Here is a 23,658-nt window from a genome sequence, read left to right as displayed (position 1 = left end):
ATCTCAAATGCTCAGGAGTCACACGCGGCTAATGGCTACCATATTGGACAGCGCCTTTTCAGAGAACTAAAACCTCTGTGAGGATAAAACACAGTCTTCTTTTTTAAGATTTATTTATTTATTTATTTAGAACATGTGAGTTGGGGGAAGGGCAGAGGGAGAGAGAGAATCTCAAGTAGACTCCATGCGGAGCACGTGGAGCCCGACGTGCGGCTCAGTCGCTCGACCCAGAGATTACCATCCCAGTGGAAATCAAGAGTCGGGCACCTGACCTCCTGAGGCACCCCAAAACACAACATCTTTTTAAGAACTCAACAGTGTTACCTGTTTCAGTGTATTTCAACCAAAACACAGACCATTTCTAAGTCATTAAAATCTAGAATAATATTTGAGAAAGAATCCAGGACTTGGTAATGAAAGGGAAAATGGGAGAATAGCACCAATTAAGACTGATGTTGGCCCTAAATGAGACGATAGGTATGTTTTAAAAAATAGAACACCGTGTGAATATGCCTCTATGAATAGCATTCCTTTTATTTTATCAGAATGTTGGTCCTTGGCTATGTAAACACTTCAAATATCTGTAGAAGATTCTTTCTTTCCCAAATTTTTATGCTTTTTGCCTTTAAAGCAATTATACATTTGGAAGCACTGACCAGGAACATATTCAAATTCCCAGAAATAATCAGTCTGATAAAAACTCATGGCATTTTCTTCCACCAATCAAGAAATATCTGAATCTGCCCACATGGAAAATCTAAAGACTTTCCGAACGTAGTTAAAAATTTGAGGAGGAGGGGGGAAAACGCTGATGGTTTCTCGAGGCTTTTCTGGTCAAATATCTGATTTAAAGACACCATATTCTGAGAGATAGAAGTACCTATAAATATATAAACATGTTTTTTTTTCCTGCATCATGGCTGAGATTTCTGAATTTCTCTGTAATTACATTTAGCAGGAGAAAAACATCCACGCCTGTGCTGAGCACCTCCCAGCAATCTGTCAGCTTTGCACAGCGTAGTAACCTACTGATCGCTGCCTCAGCCCTTCAGTAAATACGTGGGCTGCCTGTGTGTGCTTAGAGAACCTCACAGGTTTCCATGGATACGGGAATTTTAGTACTGAGACGCATTTACTATCGCTTTTCTTGTCACCGAGAGTCCTGTAAACACTTGTGTTGTAAGATTTTGTGCAGAAATTTAGCATTTTATAGAGGACCAAGTCAGAATTACCTTTTCCCAGATGTATTGTATTATTTTCCCTTAGGGCAAAGTCCCTGAAATCTTTTATATCTGTGGCCTCTTTTTGGCGATGTGCTTTCATTTATTAGACTAATAAAAGACAATAAAGGTTTAACTACATTGTCTGTATCACTTTTAAGTGGCAGATATTTATACTATGTAAATGTTACAATTAATAAATAAGACAACTGGCTCTGAATTTAAAATGAGAAGAGGCAAATAGGGAAAGTAGGACTAGGAATATAATATTGAGCCATTTCTCTCCCTGAACGTGGTGAAATTTAAGTGTCATTTCCAAGGTTATCCTGTGTTGTATCTATTGACCAAGCATAATTTGAATTTATTCATTCTTACTCATATTAAGCTTTTTGTATATTTTAAAGACCTTTCCGCAGATCTGTGAGAATGGCAGGCTATGTGTTATTTTTCCTATTTCACACAAGGAACATGTGCCATGTCACACAGCTAGTAAGTGGTAGAACTGGGATTAGAACCCAAGACTCTTGACTCACTGGTCAGGGCTTTTCTGTTGGGTTTTTTTTTTTTTTTTTTTGGTGGAATGGGGGCAACTTCTTCTATAGAAAGTACACCCCTTTCCTTCCTTCTGTGTTTCTGTGTGCCTCTGACCTGGGCTTCATTAAATTGCTCTTTTCTCTGCCTATCCTCTTGGTGGCCCCAGAGACTTTGTTCAGCCTAATTTACCAAGCTCAGTAATTTCAAAAGTACATGACCCTTCAGAAGCAGTAATCCTAGAGAGATTGCACAGCCTGGATGTACACTGCATGAGGACTCTTTAGGGAAATAGTTTTCTAGATCCGATCATACTGACTGAGACTATACAAAGCAGACAGAATGAGAGGCTCGAGCACTTTGTATATCAAAATCTAGTCTGAACAGACATGAGCCTGGATATTGCAGTCAAGAAAAAAGCTTTTACTTTAATAACATGGATTTCAGGGTGCAGGAGTGGGACTATTTGAGTGGCTGTCTCAACTCTCACTATGCTCACGTAGCCCACAGACTCTGTGTCACCTCAGCAAATATCTCAGGCGAGGCCAGGAGATCTTTTTAAGACCATTTTTTTGCTCTAGGCCTCATTTACCTCATATTTGTACAGGCCTTTTGTTTTTGTGGTGTTTTGCACGTGGGTGTCTTTCTAGTTTTGTTTTGTTTTGTTTGTTTAATTTAGAAGGAAGGCTTCGCTTTCACTGTCCAATACAAAAGAGTCTGGGTCGAGGAAGAACTCTCCACTAAGAGGCCTGGTCTTGGTCCAATCCCCACAGACAATGAGTGAGGAGCTTTACGGCTCAGGCCTCAAGGGCAACTGCCAGGACCTGAAGAGTCATGGGTTTGTTGTGAGGATCAAATGAGACCATGGATATGAAAGTACTTTGCTGATTGTGTGTGTGTGTGTGTGTGTGTGTGTGTGTGTATAAATATCCACACACAAAAAATTTGTCTTGAGCACGCTGTCTGACACCACACAATGCCAATTGGTTTTAGTCTCCATGTATTAATAAGGCAAATAATGATTTGTTAAATCACCAGGCTTTTGCTAGAATGTGGACTTTATTCATTTAACAAAAAACATGATGAAATCATCTCCATTATGCTTATTTCAACGTGTTTCAACTGTTTCAACCCAAGTAGACAATAACTGAGGGTGCCATGCACGTGGTGCTTCAGTTAATAGATTAGCCAAAGTAATGGAAAACGGTGATTTGGTGATAAGCTGACATCGGCTCCCATTGTATACCATGTGCAGCCCATGAGATCCCAGGATTGCAACTCTGGATTCAGGTAAAATTTGGTTATAACTGCCCAAGGTTAATTCCTCATTCTTTCTGACTGGAAATTTGAATTCTGGACTGCTCATCCATAGAATACCACTGATTGATTAACTGTCACTCCAGTCTGTAGAAAGGAAGAGAGAACTCAGGGTTCTCCTGAACTACAAAGCTCTCTCTGTTTTTCCTACAAATTTCACTCAGGCTTCAAATTGAATTTACTCTTAAACTGAATGCATTTTATCTATACCTGGCAGGGATCTAGAAGTAAAATTATAAGATTTATTTCATTTTAATTCTATTATGATGCATTTAATCACAAATACCCCCAAAAAGAAATGATAATTTATCATTTTGTCCTGACTGAGCAATCCTCCTTCGTTCACATTCATGAATCCATAATACAGAGAGGAGACTGGATGATTAAGTGTCTGATTAGAGAAAACAGATTAACCTGGCAAACACAATAAATTTAACTCATAAGCAGGATGGCTTTATAAATGCTCACAATAACTCTCCTGTAGAAAATCATGAACCACTTCCTTCAGTGATGACTCAATTGAAATAGTTAGGGAACATAAAGCAAATGTGTGTTTATGGCTTTCTCTTTGAGACATCCAATGGGTATTAAAAGGCATATTTGATTCATCTTAGAACTCTAAAAATATATTACACAGGAAACATGTAATAAAAATATAAGCTCAAAAAAAAAATCACCCAAAGCTACAAACTCTCAAGTGTTCTAGTTTCCACTTTGCCAGTGATTATATCTAGATCCCTCATGCTTTCCATGTCCTTCTACGTTCTCTATGTCTCCAAAGTTGCCAAAACCAGACCCAGTTTCAAACCATGCAGACCACCCTTAATTTTCATAACAGAACCTGGCTCCTTTATAAAGGCAGCTGCATCTTTACATAATTTTTATCCCACTGTGGCAAAACACATAAAATTAGCAAGCTATTTCAGCCTTTGAATCCTTCCTTTTAGCTGAGATTCCATTTAAATCAGAGTAAAAATCTAGGTTATGACTTGTTTGAAGGAAAGTCCTGTACAGAGCTCCAAAAAGTTCACTTAGCAGTCCACCAGGCTTTCCTTACTTAGCCGGCTAGTCTCCCTGGCCTCCCTTTTTTAGCAGTAAGAAAAGGGATACTCTTCATGCCCAGCTTTATTTTTAAATTTGCATGGCTTTATTCCTGGAAGCCTCTGTTGGCCTATCTGGCCTAAAAGAGGGTCAGTTAGGCCCTGCTCTGTCACATGCACCCAAGTCATGCTGAATAAGGGACCTGCAGAACCGACCTTTGGTAGGGGAAGGTCAGAAGTGTTGAGGGGGAGAACCGGCTGCCGGAGAGTGGCTTGTCTTTAAGGAAGGCCTCATCCCATCAGGAGCCAGGTAAACTTGCACTGGGAGAAACTAGTACGTGGCTGTGGAGGTGTTGGCAGGCCCTTCCCCTCTCCTTTCTCTTTTCTCTCCTCTTCCCATTCTGAAGTTGATCTTAGGCTAGAGGGTTGTGATAGGGAGGGGTCCAAAGGGAGCCGGGGTCCATGTGTGTCCTCATAGCCCTTGGGCTCTGGATAAGGTTCATAAGCCCTCACCGTGTAGGCGTGTGTGTGGTGGGAAGCAGGGAAATTTTCTAAGGCCACTCCCTCCTTCCACCTTTGCTGAGTTAAAGACCGAGATGCTTTCCCCGGACACAGGCCCTGAGGGTCCTTTCCTGGGTAAAGGAATTTGTGCAGCGCTAGAAGGGTATATACTTCTAGCGGTGCAGTGTGCATTCATGACGAAGGTACACGAACATTTCCGGGCTCAACAAGACGTGTAAATTTAGAAATTGCTGCGCCTAGCACAATCCTTGATACCATAAAAAGTTTGATGCAAGAGTATCCCAGTGGCTAGGGGCGGCGGGGGAGCCGAAATCATCGGTCAGGTTCTGCGCTGGGGCTGCGCTTTGACCGCTGCGCGCGCGCGCGCGCGTGTGTGTGTGTGTCTGCGCTTTGACCGCTGCGTGTGTGTGTGTGTGTGTGTGTGTGTGTGTGTGTGTGTGCGCGCGCGCGCGCACGCGCGCGCCTTCTCGGGGCTTCTCCGAGCGAGGGGTGTGAACCCCGACGGTGGCGCGGGTCAGGATGGGAGCCGCGAGCGGGCGCGGCGGCGTCAGAGGGCGCCGGGGCGCGCGGCGGGGCTGGCGTTGGCGCTGGCGCTGGCGTTGGCGCCGGAGGGCGGCGCTGAGAGGTGGTGGGCTGCTGCCTTTTGACCTCTCCCGAGAGCAGATGGAGTGGGCCCGTGGCCGCTAGCCAGAGGGACTGCAGCTGCGAGGCCAGGGCGACCCCGGGACCCTGGCAGCTGCCACCGGTGGGAACGAGACCCCTGGGCTTGAGCGAGGTGTGCTGGGGATGGCAGGGAGGACCTCTGGGCTCCCAGACAACCTTGTTTGCGCCACCTGTCAGATGTGAAAAACTCAAAGGACCAGTAGAGAGCATCCATACCCTTCTTTGTTACAAATGGAGGAACTGAGTCCACAGGGAGAGACTCAGTCCCCAAGTCACACAGCTATTAAGTAGCAGCACCAGGACTAGGAAACTGGTCTTGCTTAAGAGGTTTTTTTAAACCTATCGTTCTCACTGAATGAATAAGGATAATAAAACAAGTAATTAGTATTATAAAATATTAGATTTGGGGGATGGTGATATTGCTTTGGCATTCCGGACTATTAATAAGATTTATGTGCTGGAAAAACCCAGCCACTCTGTCCTCCCTGGGCTTGGGCTTCTCATTCCCTCATTCATTAAATATTTGCTCAGCAGTTATTTGTGTCAGGCGCTCTGCTAGAAACTGAAGATGTAGAGACAAACAAGAACCAGCCCTCCAATACTGAGCGGAAGGGATTATTCCCTGGACACCAGTAACTGACGCAGGTGTGGGAAACGCAATAGGGGTTTGATAACGCGCGGTGGAAACTCCCAAGGAGATGTCATTTCCGGTTGACTGCAAGAAGACCTTGGGGAGGGGGTGGCATCTGACCTGGATCTCTAAGAGTGGGACTTTGGGGGGTATTTGGAAAGGGGCAGAGCATTCCAGGTAGAAGGTTCAGTGTTAGCAACAAAATTCCAGGTGAGCGTGAGGAATAAAGAATGGTTTGGTTTTCCTAGAATGTAGGGATGAACATATGCGGGCAAGATGGAAGTCAGTAGTGGGGAGCCTTGGAGGGATTCCAAGCAGTGGCTGAGTGAGGATGGTTCATCTGGTGGGGAGGATGGTTCATCTCCTCAGCTGTCGCGTGAAGATGTGGGACCAAAGAGCCTTGCAACTTTGAGGAGCTGTGAAGTAGCCATTCTGGGAGTGCGGGGCTTCATGGAGCCATCTCAGTGTATGGGACCATGGATGAAAAAATGCAGCTGAGTGCGCCTGGGTGACTTAGTTGTTAAGTGCCTGCCTTCCGCTCAGGTCATGATCCCAGGGTCCTGGGATCCCTGCTCAGCGGGGAGCCTGCTTCTCTCTCTCCCTCTGCCCCTCCCCCTGCTTGTGCTCTCGCTCTCACCATCTCTCTCCCTCTGCAAAATAAATAAATCAACTCTATTAAAAAATTTTTTTAAAATGCAGCTGAAGTGGGAAAAGGTCCAAATCTAATTGGGAGTCTGTGGGACTAGGGATGGTCTGTGGTAGTGTTTAGGACTTCCAACAGCATTGCCTTCTTGGGAGTAGTTTGTGGGAAAAGTGCTCTTAGTATTCCTGTAACACAGGTGGCCTCATGGACATGAGCAGCAGGTAATCAGCCTGTCCCTATCTGTGCAGGGGACAGTGATATCTTTAGATGCATCCAGAGGGACCAAGAAGGAGCTTTAAACAAGGTAGCCTATTTTCGCAGTTGAAACAAGAAATTTCTTGTACAAAGATTACAGATTTACCTTCATGCCACTCTTTATTATGAACTAGACAAACAATTCTGTGCAAATGAACTATTAAAACCAAGTATTTTTTATCTTAACGGTGACACAGATTGTAATAGAGGCCTTTATAAATGTATCTTTCATTAGTTCTGTGTCATCTCATGTTTATGAAGCACATTTTCTTGTGCCCAAATGAAATGGGTAGATGTAGTCCATGTAAATCAAATTACCCAAGCAGACAGGTTATAGCCGTCTATCTAAGGTCTGAGTCTAGGCGCCTTCTAGATGCTTCTAGCCCCACCTTGACATCTCTCCTGAAGAAGATTAGGGATTCCCCAAGGTCCATTTCCCATTACTCTCTGGTTCTGCATATAAATGTTTAAAAACTTTCTGTGCTGTTACATGAAATATACATTCTGTGTGCTTTCGCAGCTTCTCCATGTGATGGGTTTCTGAGAAGAGGGAAAATATGAAATGTTGTTTAGTAGCAATTCCTTTGGTTAATGATGTTAATCAGTAGTATAAAGAAGGAGCGTGCAGGCAGGAATAAGAAGACATACCTGGAATTGAATTCTATCTCTGCCACTTACTACTTTTGTGACTTTAGGTCTGATAGGTAACTCATTGGAGCCTCAGGTTCCTCCTCTGTAAGATGGTGATCATGATACCCAGCTCACAATTGCTAACTGGTCCAACAGTGTGCTAGAAGTGCTGCAGAAATGTCAGTAATGGAGGCAGTACAGTGTGAATGAGGAGAAGCAGATAGGAGCAGGAGCCTCATCTTGGAGGTAGGCTAATCTGGGGCCAGGTGTGGGTTCTGCCCTTTCTCACTGTGTGACTTTGGGAAAGTTCCTGAACTGCTTGTGAACATCATAAGCCTCATCTTTAAAATGGGGGAAATAATTATCTCTACTTCATGGTGTTGATTTGAGGATTACACTTAGCACCGCTCCTGGGAAACAGGAGAGAACATTAGAGCTGAAAGAGACCTTACAAGGCCTCCTACCCTAATCACCCTCGCCTTCCACCACCACCGTGGGAATGTTATTTTTATCAACCCTGACTGTATTTAAACATTCCCAGTGACAGACTGCTATCGGCACAAGTTGCTCTATTCCATTGTTGGATCACTTTCAATGAAGTTTTCCTCATACACAGCTGAAATCTGCCTCAATATTTGTCCTCTTCTATGTCCTATATCTAAAAAAAGCATTGGTCTCTTTTTTTTTTACTAATATTTTTGTTTTTAGATAACTGTAGATTCACATGCAATTGTAAGAAATAACACAGAGAGATCCCTTGTACTTTTACCCAGTTCCCGCAGTGGTAATATCTTGCAAATTGTAGTGTGATATCACAGACAGGTTATTGCATTGACGTGATCGAGATGCAGAACATTTCCATCATCTCTAGGATCTCTCGTGTTGCCCTTTTATAGCTACACCCATTTCCCTCTCACCACTTCCTTAACCCCTGGCAACCACTATTTGTTCTCTATTTCTATAATTTTGTCATTTCAAGAATGTTCTATAGTTAGAATCATACAGTATCTAACTTTTTGGCATTGGCTTTTTCACTCAGCATGATTCTGTGGAGATTCATCCAGGTTGTTGCATTTATCAATAGTTTGTTCCTTTTTATTCCTTAGTAGTATTCCAGGGTATGGCTCTACCACAATTTAGAGCAGGTGACCTTTTTATAGATCACCTTTTTATAAGGTCACCTGGGCTGTTTCCAGTTTTTGGCTATTATGAATAAGCTGCTCTAAACACTCATGTACAGGTTTTTGTGTAAATACAAGTCCTCATTGTCTTCAGTCTCTGGGGTAAAGGTCTAGGAGTACATTGCTGGATCATATGGTAGTTACAAGTTTTTAAAGAAATTGCTGTATTGCTTCAAGAGTGGCTATGCCGTTTTATATTCTCACCAGCAAATGAGTGATATAGTTACTGTGCATCCTTGCAAGCATTTTCTGTGGTCTGTATTTTTTATTTTAGTTCTTCAGATAAGTGTGTGGTGGCTATCCCATTGTGGTGTTAATCCGCATTTTCCAAATGGCTAATGATGTTTAACATGGCTTACTTGACATCTGTGTCTCTTCTTTGGTGAAATGTCTTTGTGTCTTTTGGTCATGTTCTAATTGTGTTTTTGCTCTTTTACTCTTGAGTTTTGAGAGTTCTTTATATGTTCTCAATACTAGACCTTTCTCAAATATGTGGTTTGCAAATATTTTCTCCCATTCCGTAGTTTGTCTTCTTGAGCTTTTAACAGGATCTTCCGTAGTGCAAAAGTTTTACATTTTGAGGACATCAACTTGTCAGTTTTTCCTTTTATGGATAGTACTTTTGGTATCAAGACTAAGAACATGTCTACCCTAGATCCTGGAGAGTTTCTTTTATGTGCTTCCCCCCCCCATGTTTTATAGTTTTACATTTAATTCCATGATCTGTTTTGAAATATTTTTTTGCATAAGACATGAGACTTATGTAGAAGTTGGTATTTTGTTTTGTCTGTTGTTTTTTTGCAATGAATATTCAATTGCTCTCACACTATTTGTTGAAAATCTTTTGTAAAATAGCATATGACCTTTGGCAAGTCAAATTATCCACCTGTTACTATTTCCTCTATCTTGAAAATGAGGGGCTGTGCTAGGACTAGATGGGTGTTATTCAAGCTCCATTCCTAGAATTTCTGGGGCCCCAGAGAACCTCAGTAGCAACAGCAATGAGAAGCAGATGGGATTGCCATGCTCCTTCCTGACTTCATCCAGGGCAGAGCTACTTTTGCGTTTTATATTTTTGTGGGTTCATCTGATATTTGATTTACTTCAGGGCCCTGCTGCTAAAAACAGGTTTGGAGAGCAGTGGAGTAGGTAATGTCTGACGTGCTTTTCTGCAGTAAATTGCTGTGATTCTAAGCGCTTGGTGCTGGAACTCACTTTTCCCTTACATGTTAGCCTCCAATCTCCTCCCTTAGTTTCTTGAGTGGTTACTCATATGAAATGTTTTCCTTGTTATCCCACCATCCTTTATTATAAATATGATAGGCTTCATGAAATCAATTAACTTACATTTCATAAATCAGTTTACAAACTATATGTCAGAATTGAAAATGTGTTAAATATATTAAAGTCATGCAGTGGAATATCCGTTTCACAGAATTATTGTGGCTGAAAGGACAAGAAACTAAAAAAAGCCATGAGCCACTTTCTCAGCATTTACAAACAGCCACCTCTGTTTTACCATTCACCTGTCTAGCTCTGGCCATTTCACAAAGCCTGGTTACTGCAGCTCACCACCGCTGCCCCAGCATCGGGAACCGTTTTGTACCCACACAGCCATACAACCACATTTTTCATTTTCAGTACAATACTCAATAAATTACATGAGATGTTCAACACTTTATTATAAAACAGGCTTCGTGTTAGATGATTTTGCCAACTGTAAGCTAATGGAAGTGTTCTGAGCATGTACAAGGTAGGCTAGGCTAAGTTATGATGTTTGGTAGGTTAAATGAATAAAATGCATTTTGACCTATGATATTCTCAACTAACAATGGGTTTATTGGGATGTAACCCAATGTAAGTGATCTGTATGAAGGTTTCAATGGGTATTTTCCAAAAGTTGGCATTAGCTACTGTATATTTTTTTCTATAAAATGGAATAACAACATAATAAGCTCAAATAGTTGTTTAAGAAGTTAAATAGGGTTAATTGAGATAGTGCATTTGAAAAAAAAAAAGTGTTCACTACAAAGTGCTCTCTCTTCAAAGGATGATGATTATTGTAAGCTTGGCTAGGTCCCTGAATTCTAGTAGGCAGCTGTGTGTGCTTGCTGAATCCTATTCATGGGAAATGTGTTTGTTTATTTCATAGTATATTATCTATTTTTCCTTTTAGTGCCCATGTGGCCAAATTCTGAACTCCATCTTAATAAGACTCAAACATATTTGACAGAGTGGTTAGACTTAATGGTTTCCATAAAGTTGTTTTAAATAGTTATTTTTCAACAGATGGACAGCTTACATTTGGCTGCATTTCTGTGACAGTGTGAAGATTGAAGTTTTCAACAGATGGCACACAAATACTTGGGAAAACACCCTCCCAGTATTAAGTGTTGTAAAAAAGATTTTTAGAGTGCCAGAAAAATGATAGTCTGTATTCCCAAGTCCTTAGCCTATGCTATTATGATTATAATTTAGATGGTTTGGAAATTTCCCTTTCTGGCACTTGGATTTATTTTGTAAATGAGCATACATATCTATATTAGAGTGAGAGATGATGAGAAACTCTGCTGTCAATTAGAGAGTCAACATGGATATAGCACTAAATCTCCTTTTGAGTATTGATGAATGTCTCTAGCTTCCGCCTGCTGAGTCATTCTACTTCCAAGCCATACCTACAGAGAAAATGTAACCTTCCATAAAAATCAACCATCAGAGATTTATATGTTCTTTCTGAAAAGTATTGACCTAAAAGGAAAAAGAAAAACTTCACCAAACTTAGAATTTTCAGACATATTCATCAGCATGGTGAACTCCCCAACCTTCCAAGTTGTCTCACTTCTACAATGGCTCCCTTACCCTGTTTCTGGAATCAGTAAGTAAAGAATCAGACAGTGAGTGAAGCAGTAGAGGAGTAGTGGAAATCTGTGGGATGTTTGTGGTTGTCACATGACAAAGAGCATTTACTGATGTTGAGTGGGTAGAGACTGAAGTGTCTACTCCTGCACAGTACAGTTTGACACAAGGAAGAAGTGTCCTGTTCCTTACAGTATGACTGAATATCTGGCTGGCCACTCATCTGAACCTGGAACTTATCTCTGGTTAAGTTAAATGATAGAATAAGTTTGCAATATAAGGTATTTTTTTGCACAGAATATCAGTATCCACTCATTCCCTCTTCGTTGATTTTACTGTGCTGATATATGAAAGGCTGAAAGACTTCTCATCTTCTGCTTCTGAATGCTGACTTTTTCATGCTAAGTAAGTGCAAGCATATGGACACTTTATTATAGCTTTTGGTACAGTCACGGACTTAGTGTTTACATAAAATGGATATTACTATAAATTTATTTCCCCTTTCTATTCCAAATAGGGCACCCTATTAATACTTCTGGAATTTTGTATATAGGTAAATTATATTATCTATGAATTTCTGGATCTAAAGAGAGAACTATAAAATGCTTAGTATTATAAAGGAGCCCTGGGGTTGATCAGGATGAGAAGCATTGCTGTAGAAAATTAAACAATTAACAGATAAAATTCTTTCTCACGTCTTTTTCACTTGTGCGCACATAATTCAGTGTTGGAATCATTCAAAGGACAGTGGTGTAAGTTTAAAGTCTTTAATAAGGAATGCAATCCCAATAAATTCTGTATTCTTATACTTCTATTGTAGTCTTAAATGGATTTTCTTTTGGCAAGTCATGTCAGCTAGATATTCTTTGTGTCTGTCATTGCAGATGGCGTTTAATGATTGCTTTAGTTTGAGCTATCCTGGTAACCCCCAGCCAGGGGACTTGATTGAGGTATTTCGTTCGGGCTACCAGCACTGGGCACTGTACTTGGGTGATGGTTATGTTATCAACATAGCACCTCTAGGTAAGGTTTGTTTCCAGTAACTCCTGAGAGCTTTTGAGTTTTCTTGAAATGAAACAGGATGAAACCAGAGAGGGAGACAAACCATAAGAAACTCTTAATCTCAGGAAACAAACAGGGTTGCTGGAGTGGAGGGTGGGTGGGAGTGATGGGGTGGCTGGGTGATGGACATTGGGGAGGGTATGTGCTATAGTGAGCGATGTGAATTGTGTAGGACTGATGAATCGCACACCTGTACCCCTGAAACAAATAATACATAACATGTTAATTAAAAAAATTTGATTGGTGTATCTTAAAAAAAAGAAGGAATCATGAATGAAATCATGCAATAAGACAAAATAGAAACAAAATATAGAAAGTAGATAAATCTATCTGAAAAAGATTTAGGGAAGGACATACTAAGACCAAAGTGGCATCGGATAAATCACAAAGACCAATTAACATTAAGATTTAAAACCTCTGGATTGGAAAATAAAAACACAATTAAGACATAAATAATCCACTGGGGAAAATATTTGTCACAAACATAATAAGTCATTGTGTTTATATATCACACAAATTATTTCAATTTGTTCAACATTTACTTACAGATTACCCAGTATATGCCAAATGCTATTCTAGATGCTGGGGATACATAAACACCAAAATCCCAACAAACAAATGGGTAAAGAACTATGAACAGTTTGTAGGAGAAGAAAAGCAGAAACCAATACCTATCTGTAAAGGTAGTAATCTGGGAATTGTATAATAAAATAACAGATTTTATGACTATCACATTAGGAAATATTTAAGAATGATAGCAGTCAGTGTGGATAAGGCTATAATGAAATCAAAACAAGGATACTGTTGAAAGAAATGAAATTCACTAACATCATTCCTGAAAACAGTTTAACAATATGTATTAAAAGTCTTAAAAGAGTTCATGTGCTCTGACCCTGTAATTGTACTTCTATGAGTTTATTCTTCAGAAATATTTATAGAGATGTAGAATAACATTCTTTATAGGAGTGTTTACTTCTATCTCATTTATAACAGTTTAAAAAATAGACAATAACAAAATGACAAATTTGGTGAGGATGCGGAGAAAAAGGGAACCCTCCTGCACTGTTGGTGGGAATGCAAACTGGTGCAGCCATTTGGAAAATAATGTGGAGGTTCCTCAAAAAATTAAAAATAGAAATTCCTATGATCCAGTAATTCTACTACTAGATATTTACCTAAAGAAAACGAAAACACTAATTTGAAAGGCTATATGTACCCCTCTGTTTATTGCAGCATTATTTACAATGGCCAACACATGGAAGCAACCTAGGTGTCCATCGACAGAGGAATGGATAAAGAGGATGTGGTACACACACACACACACACACACACACACACACACACACACACTGGAATATTACTCAGCCATAAAAAAGAATGAGTTCTTGCCTTTTGCAACAACATGGATGGACCTAGAGGGTATTGTGCTAAGTGAAATAAGTCAGAGAGAGACAAATACCAGGTGATTTCACTTATTACCTGTGGAATCTACAAAAAAAAAAAGCAACTCACAAAAATAAGCAAACCAACAAGCCAGAAACAGACTCATAAATACAGAGAGCGAATGAGTAGTTGCCAGAGGGGAGGGATAGGGGGATGGGTGCAATATGTGAGGGGGATTAATAGGTACAAAAAAGAAATCAACAGTGGATTAATGTTCAATAGGGGCCTAGTTAAGCAAATTATGACTTTGCCACAGGTTAGAATATTCTGTGTTTGACAGAATTCTTTAGTTGCAAGTAACAGAAAACAAACACAAATTAGTTTAAGCAAACAGGCAAATTCATTGCTTCACTGAGGGAAACTACAAAAAAGGATAAAGATGGTACTGGCCTCAGGGATGCCTGGATGTGGGTGTTTGACCATGATTATCAAGCCTCACATCTGCCTTTTCTTTCTCTATGTTGTCTTAATTCTCTCAGACAATGTCTCTCTAGGAAGCTGAACCAATAACCATGAATATCCTCCGGCTCTCATTCTTACACTCCTGTGACACAATAGGAGAGAGCTAATCCCTGCCTGTTCCAGTAGGAAATAGCATGGAGAACAATCCTAATTGGTCTAGTGTGGATCCCATGCCCATCACTGGATCATCCCTGTGCCCAGGAGAATGAGATACTATAACTGACCCACACAAAATCTTTTCCAGAAAGAAACAGACAGTTGTGGGATGGGCTGCTGGATAGGCCAACAGCTACTATAATGGCCATTAAAAAACCTTATTTCTGGCCACATTTAATTGCATGAGAGATAATCTTGCATGATATTTATTTGAAAATTCCAGATTAAAAGTGCAGTATATAATATGATACCTAGTTTGCAAAGAAATAATATATACACGTGAATGCACACATACACACGCATCTGTATACATGTGTTAATAACAGACATAATAGAAGTACATCAAAATAATAACAGTTAATTCTGGGTGGGTAGATAATGGGTGATTTATATCTACATATTTATGTAGTTTTTTCTGTACTTCCTAAATGTTTAGAAATAAGCACAAATTAATATTTTTTAAGAAAAAATGTATGCAATTAAATAGACTGGAACATTTTTTTCTTCAAGATACCTTTAAAAAGAAGTGTTAATAATCCTAGTCTTACTATTTTGGAAACATCTGAGAATTTTTAATGAAGTGGTTTTTGCAACATTTTGAGATATTTGCCTCGTGTTCTAGAGTAATGGAAATAGAAATGGCAATAAAGTGACATTTATGATAAAGAGCCATTAGTTTCTGCAGAGTCTAGTGATTAACATCAAGCAATGCTACATTCTTTCTGCAGTTTTAACATCTAAAAAATAATAAAGAGACTCTTCCGTTCTTATTTTCATGCATTAAGCTCCATATTAATGTGGTTCTAGCATGGAGCTTTGATCCTGTAGACTGAAATCCAATTCCTGGTTCTGTTGTTAACTACTCACATCATACTTTGCAACCCAGTTTACCTCTCCAAGCTTCAACATCCTCATCTGTAAATTGATTGCATCAGACTAGTTTTTTAAAATTTTAGTAATTCTAACTAGGAGATACATGCTTTGAGAACTTTCAATGTGTAAGATATTAACTGGAAATGCTGCTTGAATGAAAAGGAGCTTGGAAGGTAGGAAAGAATGAGTAGAAAAAGGAAGAGTGTCTAAACACCAGTTATATGGAGACTCCCCCTCTCATGATTTACTTGAACAAATAGCCAAGCATAGCGGTCTCGAGCAGATGGAGAGGGACCAGGGCCTGATGTTAGAGCTGAACACTGAACAATCATCTGTCCAGGCTCAGATACTGACAGTGGCAGCCAGAAGACAATGGTCCCTGGCAGTCTAGGCAAATGCTTGGCAATTAAGGTAGCTAAAACGGAGTGGCAGGAGGCGGGGCGTATAACAGGTGGGTGGGTAGGACATAGCCTGGGGCCACATCTAGTGGACAGCAGCTACTAGCTTAGGTTCAGTTTCAGGACTTACTTTCTTGGCCAAAAGGAACTGTCAAGACAAAAGCAGGGCCCCAGTTGACCCTAGCTGACCCTTTAGAGGACTGAGGTACCATGTAAATTTGGAGCCAAGTTGAAGCCGAGTTGAAAGGACAGGTGTAAAAAGCAGAGGAAGGGGTAAGGAGCACAGATTTGACACTGGGATGAGCTTACTAATCATAATGCACAACTGTCGAGGTCCAGAGATATTAGTTTGGAAGGGTTCAGATGCTGAAAAAGCGCATGTTTTATAGAAAAAGGTGGACAGTGATCTTAAGTGTACTATGCTAGGAATATACACCAAGATCACTAACAATAATGCCAACTGATAGAGATCTTATTCCTCAAGGGTGGTTAGTTTTCTTACCCAGTCGGCTCTATGGACAGATACAAATTTTCAAAGGGTTTCCTTATATTCTCAGTCATATTGTATTAAGTGTTATTGATAAACTACAGAATGAGTTGTTCAGTCTGGCAAGATTAAGTGGCCTCTGGTTTGGTGATAAGTTAGGAACAGAGCTTCCTTCAGTGGCTTCAGTGACTCCATCACTTCCAAGGGTGAGGCATTGCAATTTCATGGCATTGGGGTTCACTGGGTTGTGTCACTCGATCTTGCTAACCAGAATTCTCCTTCTAGAGGATAGCATTTCTGCATCATTTACAAGCGCCAAGTCTGTATTCAGCCGGAAGGCCCTGGTGAAGATGCAGCTGCTGAGGGATGTTGTGGGAAATGACACATACAGAATAAACAATAAATATGATGGGACCTACTCCCCTCTCCCTGTGGAAGAAGTCATGCAACGGTCAGAGACGGTTATTGGACAGGAGGTGGAATATGACATACTTGTCAACAACTGTGAGCATTTTGTGACTTTGCTTCGTTATGGAGAAGGAGTTTCAGAGCAGGTGAGTTTTCTTTAGAAGATATATAAAATATGCTTCTTACATTGGAAAAATAACTACTGACTATAAGATTCCCAGGCTGCAAACAAAATGAAAAGGACAAGAAAATATGAGAACTCCAAAGGATAAAGGAAGGAATTGAGTTGTCCACGGTCATGTAGCAGGTTAATGGCCAAATTAAAGCTAGAACGTGGACATCATGAATTTGGGACTGGAAGGGACTTGGAGCAGAATCAAGACCATAGCTTTTCTGTCAGTCTTAATGCCCTCTGTCCTTCAGGGTTTTGTTTTGTTTTGTTTTCCCATTTCCCTGCCGTCCGTACAGCAGTCTCAAATCAGTAACTTCACACACTGAAAGGAACATTCTGAAAAGAAGGTTGACGTTTTTAAGTGGGAGTTCATTTGCCAAAAACATAGATGGTAACTCTGGGATTCTTTTCCATTAGCTGAGAGAGGCCAACTAATGACAGACATATTTTGGTGGGTTTGAAAATGATTTCTGTCTCCTTGCAACGCTAGTTTCAAAGGAATTTTGTGCTTTTAAGCAGATCCTTTGATTCATTGAGCTTTTGGATGATTTTTTTAAAAAAACGGATCGATTATTTTTAAAATAGCATGCAATGTTGTCATTTCTCACACTATTTTGTAGCATGGCAGATTCCTAACTAAAAGCATGCTTGATTCATTTGCCTTCTTTGTACCTATCATACCACAAATCCAATTCCAACATTGGTGTTTTAACCTAAAGATTTATTACAGTGATGTAAAAGAATGAATAAAGGTTCCCAGTATCTTGAAATGGTTGAATCCGTTATATAAACGTCTATTCTAAGGAGTGAGTTTACAATTGTTCTCACAGAAGCTTGGGAAGATAGGAAAGGGACCATAATGAAAGGTTACATTTGTTTTCATTAGGAAATAATTTAATTGGAAATTCATTTTTACTAGGAAATACATTAACATCATGAATGTTCTATTCACATGTAACAATAAATTGCTTCTGAACCAGAACAGAGGATATCCACACAAATTCCTGCTCACCTTCGCATTGAAAACTAGTGGTAGAGCTAGGAAATGGAATCCATCCCTCTCCTTTGTAAATGGTAAAGTTGTCCACTGTGTTCAACAAGCAATTTTTTTTAATGTGACTTAAAAAAAAGGATTAGAACCATCTTTTTGCTTTCACTCTAATTTACAATCCCTCATCTTTTCACCTTTCATACCCAGTATCAAGACCCATGAAAAATTAATCGTTCCTCAACAACTAGAACTGTTCTCTAGCAGGTTCTGTTGAAGACAGTGACAGGCTTTAGAAGCCATCTAAACTTTGGAATTCTGCTGACTGGAACTAGAACCTCCTCTTCCCCAGGTGTTAGCTGGGTGGTTTAGGGAACATTGTTTATCAGTTTCCTAATCTATAAACTGGGGTTTGGAGGATTATAGGAGATGTTTGAAGTCTGTTAGCACACTGTATTACATATTATCCATTCCCGAACCAATAAGACTTAGATGAATATTATTTTTAATTACAATATTTTAAGAATTTTATACATCTTTGTTGGTACTCTTCAATAAGATGTTCTGATAGAAACTATAGCACTTGTATTATTATTTTCATTACTATCAATAATTAATAGTAATATTACTAATAATAGCTAATATTGGATTCATTTTGGATCTCCTCAGGGCTTTGGGGTCTTGAGCACAGAACTGTTTTTTTGGGGGGAATGGCTATGTATTTCTCCCAATTTAAAAAACTGCAAATGCATTTAAAAAGATTAGAAAGGTGGAAGGATTGAGGCCCCATCTTTTTCTTCTTTGTGCTTTTCTGTATTTAAAAAACAATAATAGACCTTACATTTTAGAGAAGTATACAATTCACAGCAAAATTGAACTGGAAGTTTAGAGAGTTCCCTCGTAGCTTCCCCATCAGCCATGTACACAGCCTCCCCCACCATCAAGAGTCCACATCAGCGCGGTATAGTTGTTACAGAAGATTAACCAACACTGACACGTTACCCACGAGAGTCCATCGTGAAGGAAGCCAGAATATGTCACCCCAAAATATGTAGCATAAGGATTATTTTGAGCTGAAGGCAGTTGAGAAGCAGACCCTAAAATGGGACAAACATTTTCAAAGGTGTCCCTCTTCCCTTCTCTAACAGGAAGGACAAACGTAAATCATCCAGGACAACTAGTGGTTACCATTAAGATTCTTCCTAGCCTGGAGAGGACACCAGAGGAATCTAAATGACAACTTTAACTAACTAGCCTTTGTCATTAGTTTCCCATATATTTACCTTCCCATGGTCTGCTGCCCCGGGAAGCCTAAAACTGCTTTCTTTTGTCCTGTCATTACTCTACAAATCTATTGTTCTTTTTTGAAGATGCTATATAACCCTGAATTCTAATCCACCTCTTTGAGTTACTCTTCCCTGAGTTTCTCCCATGTATATATATATGAGATGAACCTGTTAATAAACTTCTTGGTTTTCTTTTGTAAAGTTGTCTTTTATTAGCAAGCCTCAGCTGAGAAACTAAGGTGGACACAGGAAAAATTTTGCCCCTCCTAAAATAGTTTACATTAGGGTTCACTCTTAGTGTTGTACATTCTATAAATTTTGACAAATGTATAGTGACATATATCCATCATTACAGTTTCATACAGAATAATTTTCCTGCCCTAAAATTCCTCTGTGTTCTGCTTGTCTATTCATCTTTCCTTCCCTCTAAACCTCTGGCAACCATTGAGCAGTATGCATACTAAGCAATATGCATGTAAAATTCCTCCCTGTCTTTTCATGGTTTGGTAGCTCATTTTTCTCTATCACTCAATAACATTCCATTGTCTGGATGTACATTCACTTACTAAAAAACATCTTGGTTGATTTCAAGTTTTGGTAATTATGAATAAAACTGCTAGAAACATTTGTGTGAAGGTTTTGGTGTGGATATGGATTTTCAGCTCCTATGGGTAAATACCAAGGAGCATGATTACTGGATTGTTATGGTAAGGGTATGTTTAGTTTTGTAAGAAACCACCAAAGTGTCTTACAAAGTGGCTGTACCTTTTTGCATTCCCACCAACAGTGAATGAGAGTTCCTATTTTTCCACATCTTCTTCACCATTTGGTGTTGTGATCATTTTGGGTTTTAACCATTCTACTAGGTACATAGTGGTATCTCATTGTCTTAGTTTGCAATTCCCTAAATGTATGAAGTTAATCATCCTTTCATATGCTTCTTTGTCATCTGCATACCATATTTGATGATGTGTCTCTTGAGATCTTTTGTCCATTTTTAAATTGGATCCCTTGTTCATTTTCTTTTTGTTGAGTTTTAAGAGCTTTTGCATATTTTGCATAACAGGTCTTTATCAGATCTGTTGGAAATGTTTTTTTCTAGTCTGGCTTGTCTTTTTTGAAAAAATTAAATAGACATTTTCCACTGTTACAGTCTTAACGAGATATTAAAATGTGCCTATCTTTGTGGGAGATGGCAGTGACCTTGAATAGGCCTGGACAAGCTGACCTACGATACACCCTGACTGTGCTTCAGTGCATAGCACTGTGGCCTTGGAGTCAAAGGGGAAGAAGAGTTTTAATAAGCCCTGCAGTCATCTGTGACCCAGCTACACTATGTCAGGACACAGCACTCCAGATTCAGTTAATGTTTCATTGGGCAGGTATAGATCCTCAGAATGAGGCCTTTATTATGTCCCACAGTCAGAAAACCCTGTAAAGAATAAAGTGTGAGGAGTCAGCTTAGATGACTTTATAATCCTAAGTAAGTTGTGAAATAAAAGCTCTTGTTCGTAATAGTTCACTGAGAACATTCTGGGATGTTATATTCTTGCAGGTCAAATCCCATTACACATAACTCCAAGAGTTATGTCTGAATTGCTCAGAATTTTGCCATCTAGACTAGAACTTGTCATAAGTGTTTGGGATTTGGGAAACTGCCTACACTGTAGGAAGTAGCTTCCTTGTCATCGTATCTGGCCTATGTGCTCTCAGGGGATTTTGGTTTAGGATCACATTTCTCTCCCCAGGCCTCTCAGATCTGTGGGATTTCTCTCACCTCTTGTGTTTCTAGTTGCTGATGGAGACCCAGTGGGTTAGGTCTGCATTTAGCTGGGACCACCCTACCCCCAGGATCCTGCCACTTTCCCAGACTACCCTTTGACTCCTCTTTCGGAAGACACCCATTGCACCGTCCTATCTGTTCATTTCCTGCCGCATTTGCCCATATCAGACCTTCTTGGGATCTCAGCATCTGCCTGAAATTATATGAGGGTTAGGCTTGATTTATAATCCTTGATCCCTGTCTGATTACTGATTTTGTCCCTCTTTGGAATTTTGTCCTATATCTCAGATCTTCCTGTCCCTTTGGCTCCCCATGTGCTAAGCGGGTAGCTCTATGCTGCGGCAAATTCTGACTCTTCCCTGGGAAATAACTTAGGTGGTGACTCATTAAAAAGTATGAATAAAATAACCAAACAGGGTTAGAATTGTAAACTAAAATAGGAGTTGTCAGTTGTTTGCCAAAGCCATTCTCCCTGGCACCTGGGAATGGTGGCAGAGCAGGGAGCTACAATGACAGGCCTTGTCCTTACAGACCACGGGATGGTGTAATGTAATGAATACTCCTGTCATTGTGCTTCTTTTTTGCCCAGGCCTCTGTGGTCTGTTTCCAACAGGGAAGCTGCAGTTAGGGAGGTAGCACTGTGTGGCAGTCTTGTGGGGGTGGCAGGCTATGTGGGGGAGGCCTGTGGGTTAGACAGAAGGCATGCTCAAACGTGAGCTGGGTCAGGATTTCCAGCGTTTGGGTGGGTCCCTAGAGTCACTGGGGAGAAATGTTTTGCTTTATTTGAAAGCCTCATTCTTAAATCCTGGAGAACAACTGTTGTTTTCAGAATACCTGATGATTCTGAGGCATCTGAATGTGATGACCTTTGGGTCATAAAATTGCACTCAAACTCATGCAGATGGAAGGCAATATTAGCTGAGTGCCATGAAAATCATGAATATTCATTAGATCCCTCATCATGAGGATGATTAATACCTTTAAAGCTATAAATGTCTGAACTCCTTTATGGACAGTTGAGCTTGAGAGTGGTTTATTTTAGTTTGTCTACATGAGAAATTAATTTTTAACACAATAGTTAACATCACTATTGACTTCTTTTGAAGTTTGTTTATCAAAATAGAAATTTTATCTACCAAATAAGAGCTTCTAGGTATTTAGCTTAGATTACACCTCTGAATTATTTTGCTAGTAGACATTCTCAAGTCAGGAAACACACACACACACAAATTTTTCACCCTGATATAGACCCAACCAAACCAGTGTGTGTTTAGGAGGTAAGGATTGTTTAGAGGGGAAATACATGGTTCACGACTCAACCTATATCTAAACATCTTGCTGGTATGACTTCAGGCAAATCACTTAACTCACCAAGTTTTGCAAAACAGGAATAACACTACCTCCCAGATGTACTACCATGATTATTAGGAATTATGCCATAATGAGTTATAAATTGTTGGGGGCCATAAAAATATGAGGATATATACTTCTGTGTATTTAACTATATCTTTGTCATAATTATAAAAATTATAAATTTATTTATGCATACACAATTAAATTTTGCATAAAGCTTTAAATTTATCCTTTGTACATTGAAAGGTCTTCAGTTTAGGAAACAAGCTAAAGCTTGGGTTTAGGACAGAGGTGCCTTTAGAATAAGATGTGTTTTTTGTTTGTTTCTCATTTCTTTATAGGCCAACCAAGCGATAAGTACCATTGGATTTGTGGCAGCTGCTGCTGGTGCCTTTTCACTCCTGGGCTTGTTTCCAAAAAGACAAAGAGCAAAACACTATTAATCATTTACTGAAGAGATATTGGAACTGAAGGAATTTGTGAGGAGGGGAAAAAAACTGGGATGAATACTTATTTTTCAATGCATCATTATTGTTCCAAATTCCAGTGATGGATGGCAGGCTCCTTAATAAATTGTTTACTGATATTATCTCATCATTGAGCCATGGAAATTTTTCTCCCTACTAGCAAAGATTTGCTGTGGCAGCTTAAACAAGAAGCAGTAGCCTTTTGAGCAAGCCAGCAGAGGATTTTAACAAAATCACATCATATTTTATCTTCTACCATAAATAGTGTTTTCCTTTTTCCTGAGGGTGGCTATTTTGTACTTGCCAGAGGAATGAAGAATGTCTATATGTGATTTTAAAAGAAATGTTAAGAGCCCCAAATTGTTGAGATTGACATCTAACTTCATATTCCTTTTCTGGTCAGAAAAGAAACTAGGAAATTGAGCATTTTGTTAGGCAGTTTGAGGAGCTCTGATTAACAATCCATTTGAGAGTACACTCCCAATGTCCTAGTTCCTGTGTAGATGCAGGTGGAGTCGATGGGAGACAGCATTCTTTGCTCCTGTTTTAGATCCAGTGATTTCCCTGGGAGTGACTCATTTGTCAGGAGTATGTGACAAGCAAGAGTGGGCTGTTACTTCTACAGAGCTACATTATTCCCTTTGGATTTTGAAGTATTTCAAGGGTTTGACCCTTTTAACCTTAGCAAGAGATCATTTAATACAGGTTTAAAGTGCCATATTTAGAAAACAATATCCTGTGTTACTGTTTAAGGCTTTTACTGTAAATTAAGGAGTGTCATGATTTTATTCTTGCATTTTATTGATTATATGTTGAATGAAACAAATTCCT

The 23,658-nt window shown here is 39.7% G+C and overlaps 1 protein-coding gene across 3 annotated transcripts; it reads left to right on the top strand.

Moving 5' to 3' along the window:
* Positions 1 to 5,213: 5,213 nt before the first annotated feature.
* On the top strand, positions 5,214 to 22,954 carry PLAAT1 (phospholipase A and acyltransferase 1). Of its 3 annotated transcripts, XM_073904234.1 has the most exons (5): positions 5,214 to 5,405; positions 7,518 to 7,698; positions 12,374 to 12,512; positions 16,656 to 16,924; positions 22,702 to 22,954. In XM_073904234.1, exons 3-5 carry the CDS (start codon positions 12,374 to 12,376, stop codon positions 22,801 to 22,803), a joined length of 510 nt encoding a protein of 169 aa, XP_073760335.1. In that variant the 5' UTR covers positions 5,214 to 5,405; positions 7,518 to 7,698; the 3' UTR covers positions 22,804 to 22,954. The 3 variants fall into 3 exon arrangements, with proteins under 3 accessions (XP_073760335.1, XP_025724956.1, XP_025724949.1); XM_025869171.2 differs by lacking the exon at positions 7,518 to 7,698 and having other exon boundaries at positions 5,214 to 5,375; XM_025869164.2 differs by lacking the exon at positions 7,518 to 7,698.
* The last annotated feature ends 704 nt before the right edge of the window (positions 22,955 to 23,658 follow it).

Source organism: Callorhinus ursinus, unplaced genomic scaffold, assembly GCF_003265705.2.
Source record: "Callorhinus ursinus isolate GAN/ISIS: 27379988/994484 unplaced genomic scaffold, GSC_fseal_2.0 scaffold1, whole genome shotgun sequence".
Classification (NCBI taxonomy): Eukaryota; Metazoa; Chordata; class Mammalia; order Carnivora; family Otariidae; genus Callorhinus; species Callorhinus ursinus.
This window is presented reverse-complemented; position numbering and strand designations above follow the sequence as displayed.

Bases quoted from the DNA above. Each gene is read 5' to 3' on its own strand.
- PLAAT1 (XM_025869171.2), top strand. From the start codon at position 12,374: ATGGCGTTTAATGATTGCTTTAGTTTGAGCTATCCTGGTAACCCCCAG. The intron at 12,513-16,655 runs GTAAGGTTTGTT...TTCTCCTTCTAG, and splicing joins TATCAACATAGCACCTCTAG to AGGATAGCATTTCTGCATCA. The intron at 16,925-22,701 runs GTGAGTTTTCTT...ATTTCTTTATAG, and splicing joins GAGAAGGAGTTTCAGAGCAG to GCCAACCAAGCGATAAGTAC.